Consider the following 14238-nt stretch of genomic DNA (forward strand, 5'->3'; position numbering starts at 1 on the left):
CAATAGTAACTGAGACAGCCTAAATCCATACAAGATGAGTGGTTAGTTGTTCAAGATGTTTGGAACAACCTACCTGCTGAATTCCTTAAACTTTGTATACAAGAGGACTCAGGAGAATTGACGCAGTTATTAAAGCATGAGCACGCCAAATAAAAATTTTCATTTAGGCTTTTCTGTTTATGCAATTTCTAGGTTAATTTATGGAAAATTATTTATTGCATTATTTTTTAAAGCATCCTGATTTTACAGTGTGTTTTCACAACTGTGCTAACCTTTTTTTCACAGTACTGTACATATTCCTGTAATATCTGCAGAGGTTCTAACCCACACTGCCCACCTTTATTGAAATGAAACAAAAAGTGGAGGTGAAAGGTGGTGAGCCTTATACCCTTATGCTCCATGTGCATTGGCAGTTAATTCCAGTGCTTAGAAAACTGGGAATGTTTTAAAGCGGCATTTGACCCAATTCAGGTGACCTAGGACCAAATGGAGGGTCAATGAATTTGCTGCTAGGAAGTAGGAACTAGAAGGAATCCAGCATTCATTTTCCAGTTTGGGTTGATGACTCGTTCACGCCAGATTTCTTGGGTTTTGCTGTGCAGCCTTGCCTAGTGCAGTCTCAATGCATGGTCAAGACAAATGGCCTTATTCTTTTTTTGTTCAGTTCATAACACTGCGATGCAACAACGTGCTCTGAAAAGTAGAACATGCAGTACTGTTTTTCATCACCATGTGTCACGATCCACTACAGTCCATCACAATGAGCTGTGCTGAGTAAACACAAATTCAGTGTCACTTTGTTACATTGCAATAAAGTTGGAGGGACAGTGAACAATGCGATGCCCTGTAGATGGCGCACCAATACTGTGTACTCCACATTGCCTAGGCCAGTGGTGGGCAACCTTTTTTTTCAACTGAGCCAAATCTCGCCAAAACCACGATTGAAATTTATTTTGAGAGCCACATTTTTAAAACTGAAAATACATAGGATTGTACACTGTTTTTAGTTTCAATAAGTTTTTATAGTAATTCATCCCCCATAGTAATTCATCCCCCATAGTAATTCATCCCCCATAGTAATTCATCCCCCATACAGTAATTCATCCCCAATAGTAATTCATCCCCCATATAGTAATTCATCCCCCCTATAGTAATTCATTCCCCATATAGTAATTCATTCCCCATATAGTAATACATCCCCCATATAGTAATTCATCCCCCATATAGTAATTCATCCCCCCATATAGTAATTCATCCCCCCATATAGTAATTCATCCCCCCATATAGTAATTCATCCCCCATATAGTAATTCATCCCCCCTATAGTAATTCATCCCCCATAGTAATTCATCCCCCATATAGTAATTCATCCCCCCTATAGTAATTCATCCCCCCTATAGTAATTCATCTCCCCTATAGTAGTAGTAAGTAAGTAGCTAGTAGTAAGCCAAGTCCCCCCTGTGTCAATTCACTTACCTTTGCTCCGCGCGTTCCTCTCGCCGTGTTGCCGCGCCGTTCCGGTCTTCAGGGCGGACTGTGAGAGGAGCCTAGCTCCTCTCACGTTCGTCACGCTGCCCCGCCTACACACATCCTGACAGCCAATCACTGGCTATCAGGATGTGAGTGGCAGCGAGACTGGCCAATCATTGCATTTGAGCGCGCTGCCCTGGCTGTTTTTTTTTTTTTTTGATCACGCTGCAGAGTCCCTGCCGCCCGAGAGGAGGGAGGAGAGCGGGCGCCCGGCACACAAGAGACGCATTAAAGCATGTAAAGAGCCGAATGTGGCTCGCGAGCCGCGGCTTGCCGACCACTGGCCTAGGCGCAACCTTGTCACAATTTGAGTCCTCAGAATTGGCTGCTACATACTTACAATGCAGTTTTATGTGTTACATGCAAATCTTTGAAGCAGATACTTCTGGTCTTGTGTCTATATAAAACCATTGTCCTTTTTTTTTTTTTTTTGCATTGTAGACGTGGGTGGTCTCTACTTTAATTTGTGAATTTGAAGCCTAGGGTAAAAAAACAACAACTTATCTTTTCTTTTAGGTGGTTAAGAGATTTCCATACTTGGGTAAACTGCATTATCATTTTATTAACCTTGTTCTGTCAGAAAAACATTTAAGCTGCTGCAGTTTTATGGTCTCATTTGCTCTTCAGAGATTCAATTCTAGTTTATAAGGTTTGCTCCTAACACCTCCATCTGTTGTCTTACTTTCAGTGAAATCAAGTGGTAATTTGCTTTGTTAGCTGGGTAGCTGCTTTCCTTGGCAAAGTCATCACCTTAAAGTGATCAGACTGCTTGTGTTGTTGTCTGAAGACAGCATATGTCATGATGGTAGTAGCCGTGAATGGACAGTAGGTGGCATTGCATGAGATTTGTGTTTGTGGCAGTAATTCTCACACATGGGTTCAGTTTTGTTTTTTTTTTAGTTTTTTTAATGACAGAACAGATTTACTACCAGTATTGATGCCATTTTATGACTCAGTAGTCAGTACTCAGTAGATAGTCAGTGATATTAACATGATGTGCAGCATATGCATGTAATTAAGCAATTTTGATTATGATTTCACTATCAGGATGTTATACTTTAATAAATTAGCCTTTTGACAAATGCAGTGGGAGTCCTTGACTGCTCTCTAAAATGCTGACATCGCTGTCTGTTTTCCCTTAGGCGCTGCTGAATACCCAGAGCAAACTAAGAACACTAGTTCCAAATTTCACTTTCAACTTGGGCTTTTCAGGAAAGTTCTACCACACAGGTAAGTCATTTCTTAAAAATCTTTCTATTTTGTGGGTTATAAGTGAGAACATGCATCTTTGTCTTCTTTAATTTGAATGTTAAAAAACAAGAACTTTTGAGATCTTCTAAACCTTAACGTGTCAGATCCTCTAGTATTAGCAGTCTGGAAATCATGGCAAATGGTGAGTGGCTGTACTTAGATCCCAGTACAAGGGGTTCCTGCACATCACTACCTTTTTGCATTTATTGTTTTTTTTGTTTTGTTTTTTCATTATGTATTTTTGTAGATAAACATGTTGAGGATGATCAAAGTATTGTTGAGGGTCTTGGGAAGCCATTCAGTGGGGTCCAGTACCTATATTCTATGTCCTTGCCTAGGATGTTAGTAATGTTGATGTAGTGCACATTGGACCTATGGCATGCTAGGTTTTGCAGCATTGTTTCTATATGGCAAAATACTTGCTGAAGGAAAACATTGGTATACATGATAAACATTCTGCTTGATAGAGCCGTTAAAGAAGTGTAGAAACGTTCCAAATTTTTTTTTTTTTACAATTAGGGATGAATTGAGTACTTACTAAAAGCAAAGTAATGAAGAGATTGAAGGATAATGAGACAATAGATAACTGTCTTTTGGCTGCCGATAGGTGTTCTGTCAGATTCAATAAAAGCAAAACAAAAATAGAGTAGCAATATTGAAAATGGGGGGGGGGGGGGGGATACAGGAATCCGAAGGGAAAAGTTGAAGAAATGAATGAATGTGAGCTCTCATTTCAGTAGGTATATGGTGGAGATGCTTTAATATAATATTTTTTCTCTTTTAAGGCACAGATGAGGAAGATGAGGGGGATGACATGCTGCTCACACACAGGAAGGAATTCTGGTGGTTCCCGCATATGTGGAGCCACATGCAGCCTCACTTATTCCACAATGTCACTGTTCTTGCAGAGCAGATGAAACTCAACAAGCAGTTTGCTTTGGTAATGTCCTTTTATATAATTGTTGTCTGGATCTTTTCTTGGGTTACCATGAACTGAAGATATCTTACGGTTTCTGAGGAAAATGCATAGTTATACATGTATAGCTATCTGCTTCTGAATGAAGACCATGGGAAACTGCTGAGCCTGGAACTCCAAAAACTGCCCTAACATACATGGAAGGTCACAAACTGATTTAGAAGTATTTGTATTCCTTTTTTAGGGTTCTATTGTCCAATCATATTCAGGTTGTAAATGAATGGGCCTAGGCATTATGAAACATTTTCTAATCTAAACAAGTTCTGAGCCAGGAGACTCATACAATGTATTTAACAGCAACTCTTTACTACAATCAAAAACTTTATATTCATGCAGTGGATTTGAGTTGGCTTTTTAAGAAGTTTAAGCCCAATACATTCATAAAGACATTATTATTATCTGACTCTTTTGGACTTACAAAGATTTAGCAACTATCATTCATTAACTTGCATGCTCTGAAGGTGTTGAAAAGTAGAATCTGTTTTTCATGGACTGATGAGAGAAAAATAAAAAAAAAATCATGTAGGGATGGGAGAAAATACATTTTTGGCAGTAGTAGAGAACCTGCCAGATCAAATCAGATTACTCTGGGGATATCTTCCGGAACCTTGGTCCTCCAGTATCTCACCCCCACACCAGGCACCCTCCTTCCTCCGGGAATAGCCACAGTCCACTCAATTTAATCTCAATCCCCATGCTCCTAAAAACCACCCTCCCTTTTCCATGTGCATTCTGGAATGCCCGCTCTGCTTTGTAATAAGCTCACCTCTGTCCATGACCTTTTTGTCTCCCTTAACCTACCAGCAATTATGGAAACCTGGCTTCAAGCATCAGATTCTGCTTCTCCCGCAGCACTTTACTATGTGGGCCTTCTCTGGACTCACTCACCCAGACTCAATGGTCGAAAAGGAGGTGGAGTTGGTTTGCTTCTATACCCACTGAGCACCTTTCAAGTCCTCTCTAACCCTCCCTCTCTATCCTTCTCTTCTTTTTCGGGACTCGCTGCATTCGGCTGTTTTCCCCCATTTCTCTGAGGATTGCAGTGATCTACTGGCCTCCTGGACTGGTGTGCGCTGTCCTGATGACTTCTCTGCTTGGCTGCCCTACTTTCTCTCCTCTGAAATATCCTCCATCATTCTTGGAGATTTTAACATCATCATTAATGTGAACAACCCAGCTACATCCCAACTCTTCAACCTAACCTCATCTTTTGCCTTAACACAATGGATACAGTCCTCCACTCATTCTGATGGGAATACATTAGATCTTGTTTTCTCCCATCTTTGCACTCCCTACAACCTCACAAACACTCCCTTTCCTCTCTCTGATCACAATCTAATCACCTTTACAGTGACAGTGTCCTCATCTTCAAACAGTGGTATATACAATGATCATCAATACAATGAACAAATGTATTCAGCACTCACACAATGTTGATAATGTAGGATAGTAACAGATAAGTACACATTAATGGATAACTGAAGAAATGGAATTGACTGTACAAACGGTATTGTGACAGTTGTCAAAAAGTCAATAAGTCCATAGGATGAGCAGAATGAGGAAGAAGTGGACCAAGGAAACAAGGCACATGGGATGGGACCGGCAGCTCCTCGCCAAGGATATGGGGGATCCCTCGAAGATGAGCAGAAGAGAAAGGAGGGCACCAGGTGACTGTAAGTTAAAACATGAAGACTTACATCTAAGACTCCTTCAATCAGCATGCAGGATAGGATGGTAGGCAGAGCAGCGGGACCGCAGTTCACTCGGATAGTTGGACCGATGTAGGCTGCATAACCTGAAAGGGTGGGGGGGATGTAGCAGATGCCATGGTGAATGGCGGGTGGGCGGGCTACAACGCGTTTCAGAAGCTCCACCTCCTTTGTCAAGCAGGCCAACCCATAGAGCAGAGGGGTATATAAGAGTCCATGAGCTGCTCCCATCCCATGTGCCTTGTTTCCTTGGTCCATTTCTTTCTCATTCTGCTCATCCTATGGACTTTTTGACAGCTGTCACAACACCCATTGTATAGTCAGTTCCATTTCTTCAGTTATCCATTATTATTTATTTATTTCAGGTACTTATATAGCGCCGTCAATTTACGCAGCGCTTTACACACATATATATTGTACATTCACATCAGTCCCTAACCCTCAAGGGGTGTACAATCTAAGGTCCCTAACTTACATTCATTCATACACATATTCGGGCCAATTTAGACAGGATCCAATTAACCTACTACCATGTCTTTGGAGTGTGGGAGGAAACCGGAGTTCCCGGAAGAAACCCACGCAGGCACAGGGAGAACATGCAAACTCCAGGCAGGTTGTGCCGTGGCTGGGATTCGAACCAACGACCCTAGTACTGCCAGGCTGAAGTGCTACCCATTTAGCCACTGTGCTGCCCATTAATGTATACTTATCCGTTATTATCCTATTCATCATTGTGTAGGCTGCATAACCTGAAGGGGAGCCACTCATGGACTCTTATATACCCCTCTGCTCTATGGGCTGGCCTGCTTGACAAAACAGGTGGAGCTTCTGAAACGCAATGCAGCCCTCCCACCCGCCATTCACGGCATCTGCCACATTCCCCCACCGCTCAGCGGGTAATTTTGAACAAACGCCGCCGAGTCCATGAGCGGCTCCCCTTCAGGTTATGCAGCCTACATTGGTCCAACCATTCGAGTGAACTGCAGTCCTGCTCCTCTGCTTACCATCCTATTCTGCATGCCGATTGAAGGAGTCTTAGATGTAAGTCTTCATGTTTTAACTTACAGTCACCTGGTGCCCTCCTTTCTCTTCTGCTGAAGGAGTCTTAGATGCAAGTCTTCTGCAAATAAAATTTTTATGTTTTAATTGCACTGACCTGGCTCCCTCCTTTCTCCTCTGCTTGTCCTTGTCTTCAAACACCTATCCCTCCAAGCAGCAAACAATTACCCGCAGAAACCTTCACAACTTAAACCCTTCTCTTTTTCACTCTGCAACTGACTGCCTCTATGACAAAATCTCTCCCCTGTCCTGCCCTGACATGGCCACTGCTGTCTACAACAGTTCGATTTCATCCACACTAGACTCACTTGCTCCTCTAACTATACGAAATATCAGGCCCCGACCTTTATAATCTTGGCAGACTGATGACACCAGAAATCTTATGCGACATAGTTGTGCACTGGTGCGATTGTGGCGAAAAACCAAATCTCAGCAAGCATTCGCCCTATATAAATCTGCTATCTTAACATACAATTCCTCCCTCCAAGCTGCCAAACAAGCCTTCTTTGTCACGCTTATTAATACCTTGTCATCCAGTCCTCGTCTATTGTCTACTTTTAACTCTATTTTCTCCACCTCCACCCAGTAACTCACCGCTTACAAGATTGCAAATCATTTCAAAACCAAGATTGATGCAATTTGTGGGGGTATCTCCGCTACACAGACATCCATCCCACTTAGCATACCTTATACTAAACCTCCCTCAACACTTTCCTCTTTTGACCTTGCTACTACTGAAGAGATCACTAAAGTTTTCTCAGAAGCCCGTCTCACCACGTGCCCCCTGGATCCTGTCCCCTCAACTACTACAGTCACCCTCTTCTGTCCTATGCTCTCTCACATCTTCAATCTCTCCCTCTCTAATGGTGCCTTCCCCACCCCTCTAAAGCATGCACAGATCACTTCCATACTTAAAATGCCCTCGCTGGACCCCACCAACCTGAACAACTTAAGGCCCATCTCCCTGCTGCCATTTACTTCTAAACTCTTAGAACGCTTAGTCTACAATCGCCTGAGCTCCTACCTCACTGACAACAACCTTCTTGACCCTTTACAGTCTGGCTTTCACTCACTACACGCGACTGAAACTGCCCTACTAAAACTCACTAATGATTTACTAACTGCTAAAACCAATGGTCACTATTCCATACTCTTACTACTTGACCTCTCTGCAACTTTTGATACTGTTGACCTTCCCCACCTCCTCAAAAAACTTCACTCTTAGCCTCTGAGACTCTGCTCTCTCCTAGTTCTCCTCCTACCCGTCGCAGCGCTCCTTCAGCATTACCTATAACTCTGTCTCCTCCTCTCTACTTCCTCTTTCTGTAGGGGTCCCTCAAGGTTCTGTCCTTGGACCCCTTCTCTTTCTACACCACCTCACTTGGTCGCATTACTAACCTACTAAGTGACATATCAGCATGGATGTCACTCCACTTCCTCAAACTCAATCTTTGCAAAACTGAACTCATACTATTCCCTCCAGCCCCTTCCCCCTCCCCTGACTTCTCTATCAAGATAAATAAAACAACCATTAGTCACCCCCCCCCCCCCCCCCCCTCCTCATTCCAGGGTACTAGGTGTAATCCTAGACTCCCATCTGTCCTTTCAGTCCCAAATCCAATCACTGTCCAAATCTTGTAGACTTCACCTCCACAACATCTCCAAGATACACCCGTTCTTAACCCCTGAAACTACTAAGCAACTTATTCACTCCCTTGTTATCTCTTGCCTTGACTTTTGTAACTCCCTCCTCATTGGCCTACCTCATCGCCGGCTATCCCCTCTTCAGTCTATCATGAATGCTGCTGCCAGACCCATCCACCTTACTAACCGTTCCATATCTGCCATCCCTCTCTGCCAATCCCTCCACTGGCTTCCCATTGCCCAATGAATAAAATTCAAAACATTAACATATAAAGCCATTTATAACTCTGCCCCAAAGTACATTACCAATCTTGTCTCCAAATATCACCCAAACCATCCTCTCTGCTCCTCCTGCGCTCTAGCTCCCTTGTCTCCTCCTCCCATGCTTGTCTCCAGGACTTCTCCACAGCCTCCCCCATCCCCTGGAACTCTTTACCCCAATATATCCGGCTATCGCCTACTCTGCCCACTTTTAGGCGATCTCTGAAAACCTATCTCTTCAGGTAAGCCTATCCTGCCTTCAGCTAATAACAGAATCTTCTATTCCTCCTATCAGTTCATCCCCCACAACTATTACCTTTTGTACCACCAGCCACTCCCTCTTAGTTTGTAAGCTCCAAGGAGCAGGGCTCTCCTAACCCTCTTATACAGAACTGTTTCTTTGCTGTATTGTCTCCCTTTATATTGTAAAGTGCTGAGCAAACTGTTGGCGCTATATAAATCCTGTATAATAATAATTATTATTTTCTCAGGTGAAAAAAAAAAAAGAGCACCCAATTAGCCCCCAAGGGCAGTTTCTCCAGTTTTTCTTCCTTAGTTTTTATGACCTGCCCACTGTATTCCCCACAGTATTTATACTAAGAGAATCCAACAATTTTGTGCTAATTCAGCCTAAGGAGCATAAGTTACATCTGTACATGTTGTCTACTTTGTTGGCCATGAACTTGTAATAAGCCCATAATAAAAGGAAGTAATGCTCCTGATTTTTGATTGGTGGGCAGGTTTTGACCTAGTTCTCTTTTTTGGGTAAGGGTAAAGACTCCTAAGCACTGCACAAGCCCCACAGATGACTTCAAGGTTATGTTGTGGCACGTCCTTTCTTTTTCACTGCCTGTCATTCTCTGAGACAACTGCGTGTTGGAGTTCCATCCTCGTTTTGTAAGGTTGTTGGGTTTCACTGTATGGCTTTTAAATAGGCTTGGATAACCCCTTTAAAAAGTCATCACAAAACCCTAACTGATGTTTCTAATTTAGGCTCGCTATGGATAAGTGGCTATCTCCCTAAGAAGAATGCAAAGTTCTGACTGTCCAAAGTGATTTATGTCTTTTATTGATGTGTTTTAAGGCTAGGTTCCCACCTAAGCAGTTTGCGTTTGACCAGTTTCTGCGTTGCGTTGTGTTTTTGTCCTTGCGGTTTTTTTCTTGTTGCTAGGCAGATTTAAAATGCAAAACACAGCAAAAAATGCACTACATGCTTTTCTGTAGCGTTTCCAAGTCTATAGAACCAAAAATGCTAATTTTTGCGGTCAAAAAAGTTCTTGACCCTTTCCAAAAATCGCGCCAGGTGAATACACAGAGATGTGAACGTGTCCCATAGGAAATCATGTTAAATGGACTGTAGTGTGTTTCTGCAAAACACTGTGGAAAACGCTTAGGTGTGAACCTAGGGTCCAGCCTTTGTAGCTTGGCAGGCTATTCCCCTACCAAAGTGGGGTGTAAACTGTTTTAGCATATGGTTCCTGACATGAAATTTGTAAACCACCTTCATACACAGCAACCACATAGATGTTACAAAGAAATATGTCTTTACAGCTTGGGTTGACTATGGCACTTGACTATTTCATATTTATTGTAACGGTTAGGAGCTGGCAACCCATGCAGTACAGTTGTTGCCTTCTTTAGTAAAGTCTCTTTTCATTTGAAGTACTGAGGTGAGTAAGATTTTGTTATAGCTAAGAAGAAATGCTTGACTTGCTTTACAGTGTTCTGTAGAATATAGGTCATGCAAGACATTTCAGAAAGATTGATAAGAAAAATGAGCATAGACATCCAGGCAGTTAAATCTGGTAAATGCATAATACATGTAGTGTGAAAAGGTACCTTCTGTTTCAGTGCCTATGACACCTGTGTGGAATAAAGACATGACCGGCCGTAGTGAGCCTTGACCACACATACAAGTGAAGCTCCATGTCTTAGGCCAATGCTTGTCCATTTTGTCTGTAAAATGTAAATACAGCTACTGTATAGTAATAAAGGTCTGCCACTGAGCACCAATAAGCCTGAGCTAGAAGCGTTTGTTGGTTTTGCACATTGCCAGCTCTTCTATATGAGTAACTGTACTGGCCTTGAATGGCCTCTTTCATGTAGTCGGTCCATTCTTTGTGTCATTATGACAATGGTGAGAGTGAACTTGAAAATCTGCTAAGCAGGTCTGCTGGTATCTAGTTACAATGTTGAAATAAGGACAGGCAGCTGTAAGGTCATTTATCATTTGCCTTGAATAGACTCTGGCCTTCTATAGTTATCTGTTTGCTGAGTATTGAATGATTCATATTTGCCATCCATTAGCCTAGCTTTTAAGTTGGACATCAAGAAGCTGGTTGTAAACTGTAGTGAGCAGTCCCCAAACCTTTTACTTCAAGTTTCTTTCTTCTATAGATAAGATAAATGTTTCTGTCCTGTGCATAGCAACATATACTCCACACCAAAAGAATTGCTTTATTTCAAAGAAGAAGACTTCCACCTAAAATGATTAAGTTCACTCTAGGTGAAGTGTGTGACAGGATGTGTGTTAAATTCTGCTTGTGTTTACAGCCACATTGGAAATGCCTGGTGTCCTGAAATGATACTCCACCAATTCCCTCCCTTCTTTGGTTACTCTTCTGCTGTCTTGTCAGAATTTCACAAATAAGGGGAATAATCAGTCAAAACATGCAAAAGCAGCATAGGCAGTGCAATGAGGTTGCCAGGGGTGTTTGGTTCAGTTGATAAATGTACAAATATTTATATTAAAAATTTCAGTGTGTCAGTCTTAACTTTATCGCTCTCCCGCACACTTTCTCTCTTTCGCTCTCTTGCTCTCACGCTTTCTCTCTCTCTACATACAGTATGTAAAAATGAAAAGTGTGCGTGTAACTGGCTATCTGATTTTTTTTTTTGTGGGATTGAGGGTAGTATGTATTTGTACACCATTTTTCATTTTTTTGTATCCGTCATAGCACACACTGTTGGTGGTGCACAGACCCTGGTCTATTTATGAAGCCTATTTGTTCCCTTTGAGCAAACTATAATTGTCCCAGCAGTTTTGTTGTCTTAACCCATCAAATATTTTTGCTTTTAGATTAGTTATTTTGAATATTGATTGATATATCTGGTATAACTGTGTTTTTGTACCTGTAATGTTTTGTTGCAGCTTTTTTTTTTTTTTTTTTTTCCTGAGAGTAGCTGATGTGTGTTGTGCATTTAGGTATATGTACTTTGATAACATTTCATAATTTTTCTGTAGGAACATGGCATCCCCATAGATTTGGGATATGCAGTTGCACCTCATCATTCTGGTGTGTACCCCATACACAGCCAACTGTATGAAGCTTGGAAATCTGTGTGGAATATCCAGGTTACCAGCACAGAAGAGTACCCTCACCTGAGACCAGCTCGCTATCGCAGAGGATTTGTACACAACAACATCATGGTAAGATTAGACATTTCCTAACATACCTTGGGTAGCCACAGTCACTCTGGGTATTTATGTGATCATGATATGGGCTTGTCAGCTAAATGAAAGCAGGCAATTTCCAGATGCCATAATACATTTTCTCCCAACTTTATTCTCCAGTGGTATTTGCTTCCAGGTTTTGGACCCTATTCTGTAAAGTTATTGAACTAATGTTGCTGTCCTCAAATTGGTTAAGATCCAGTGCACAGGTAACCTCAGTAGGGAGGTTGAGGTTCATTAACAATTCTCTTGTTTTAAACCCATTCTCAGAAGGCCTACTTCCAGTTGGCTTTCCTTGAGCAAGTTTCCCAGTACAAGAGAATGAATCGTGTAGCTTGTATATTTGTGGATCAACCACTGCCAGACTTTTTTTTTTTTTTTACTTTCCCCCTTTCTTCATTGTTAACAATAAAGCAGAACTCCAGCCTCACCTATCTATTCAACCTGGTGCTTGATGGAAAACCTGTGCTGCTCTTTAATCCACCCCCCGCACCCTCATATAAGGGAAGGACCAGATACCTTTTATACACTTTTGATAGCAGTCCATCTGGGTCTGCGGCTAGGACCAAAACAGCCTCTTTAATCTCATCCATGATTTCAGCATCTGTGTTTGAGTTATGGACAATTGGGGAACATTTAGGGGCCCTAAATATGTATATTATACTGGGTTTTGTTAAGCATAAAAGTATACATGCCTATGCCTAGTATACATTGCCTATGGAATTTACAGTGATTTATTATATCACTATTGACAAGAATAGTACCCTCTGTAGTGCTTTTTTTTCCAGAATAGAGGTAGCAGGTTGTTGTTGCTTAACAGTATAGGTTAGTAGTTTATTGGAGTGGAGAGAGTTCTTCTCTACCGATAGGGAGGACAAGAAAGCCTTTGTATCTGGAAGTGAGTGTCATCAGAGATCTATGCAACCCAGCTCAGTAATTTAATTGCAGGAGGGTAGTGGGGGCAGGTTAATAATGGGAGCCAGAATGGGGGCAAAATAAAGTAGTAACTAACAGTCCCATGTGATCGCCGCTGAGTTCTCACACTTAGAGCTGGAGGGGACAGATGCCACATCGCACTGATGCTGCAGCCACCTAAGTATAACAGGCCAAAAAAAAAACATACTTCTCTTTTAATGATATTTAGTGAAGTTGGAGGCAGGTTGTATAGTCCTATGATACCAACAGGTAAGAAATATATGATGGCATATTCAAAAATATATCACCCTTCAAGGTAACTTCTAGTTTTAATACATACCTATTGAACATATACAGTGGATATAAAAAGTCTACACACCCCTGGTAAAATGTCCGGTTTCTGTGATGTAAAAAAGAGACAAAGATAAATCAGTTCAGAACTTTACACCTTTAATGTGACCTATAAACTGTACAACTCAATTGAAAAAATCTTTTTTTGGGGGGCGGGAGTAAACATAGAAAACTAAAATAATGTGTTTGCATAAGTGTGCACACCCTCTTATACCTTTTGAATGTAGCTGTTCACTATTAAGCAATGACGTTCAAAATCATGTTAAATAAAAGTCAGTGCACACTTGCCATCATTTAAAGTGCCTCTGATTAACCTCAAATAAAGTTTAGCTGTTCTAGTAGGTCTTTCCTGACATTTTCTTAGTCGCATCCTACAGCAAAAGCTATGGTTCACAGAGAGCTTTCAAAGCATCAGAGGGGTCTCATTGTTAAAAGGTATCAGTTGGGAAAAGGGTACAAAAGAACTTCCAAGACATTAGATATACCATGGAACACAGTGAAGACAGTCAACAAGTGGAGAAAACATGGTGCAACAGTGACATTACCAAGAACTGGATGTCCCTCCAAAATAGATGAAAAGACAAGAAGAAAACTGGTCTGGGAGGCTGCCAAGGGGCCTACAGCAACATTAAAGAAGCTGCAGGAATATCTGGCAAGTACTGGCTATGTGGCCAGTTCTGGGTGGGCGTCATATGACGTCCTCCCAGAACGCGCTCTCCTGCGCGCCCCCGGCGATCTCCATGATAGCTGTGTCCGTAGGATCGTGTGATGTGGTAAAAGGCCAATCACAGCGGTCTTTTACCACGTGATCAGCCGTGTCCAATGACACGCTGATCACCGGGAAATGCAATTGCCGGTTCTCGGCTGCATTTTCCTCACGCTGTCCGATCGTGAGGAAAGTACTGCCGAGAACCGACAGTTGTTAGAGCAGGGATCGGCACCGATCATCAGAGCACTGATAATCAGTGCCCTGATGATGGGTGCCCAGCATTGCCACCCACATATTCCGCCAACCTGTGCCCAGCAGTGCGCCCACTAGCTCCACCCACCTGTGCCACCCAGCAGTGCACCCACCTGTGCCACCCAGCA

The 14238-nt window shown here is 42.1% G+C and overlaps 1 protein-coding gene across 1 annotated transcript in view; it reads left to right on the forward strand.

Annotated features, from left to right (window-relative positions):
• NDST2 (N-deacetylase and N-sulfotransferase 2) overlaps positions 1–14238 on the forward strand; it is a 231537-nt gene that overhangs the window by 165433 nt on the left and 51866 nt on the right. Inside the window, exons 4-6 of the mRNA XM_089680185.1 lie at positions 2672–2759; positions 3566–3720; positions 11674–11859. Coding sequence (XP_089536311.1) covers positions 2672–2759; positions 3566–3720; positions 11674–11859 — 429 coding nt within the window. The remainder of the gene's footprint in view (positions 1–2671; positions 2760–3565; positions 3721–11673; positions 11860–14238) is intronic.

The sequence above is a fragment of the Staurois parvus genome, unplaced genomic scaffold (assembly GCF_062004578.1).
Source record: "Staurois parvus isolate SC_StPar_1 unplaced genomic scaffold, SC_StPar_1.0 ptg000236l, whole genome shotgun sequence".
In the NCBI taxonomy this organism is placed as follows: Eukaryota; Metazoa; Chordata; class Amphibia; order Anura; family Ranidae; genus Staurois; species Staurois parvus.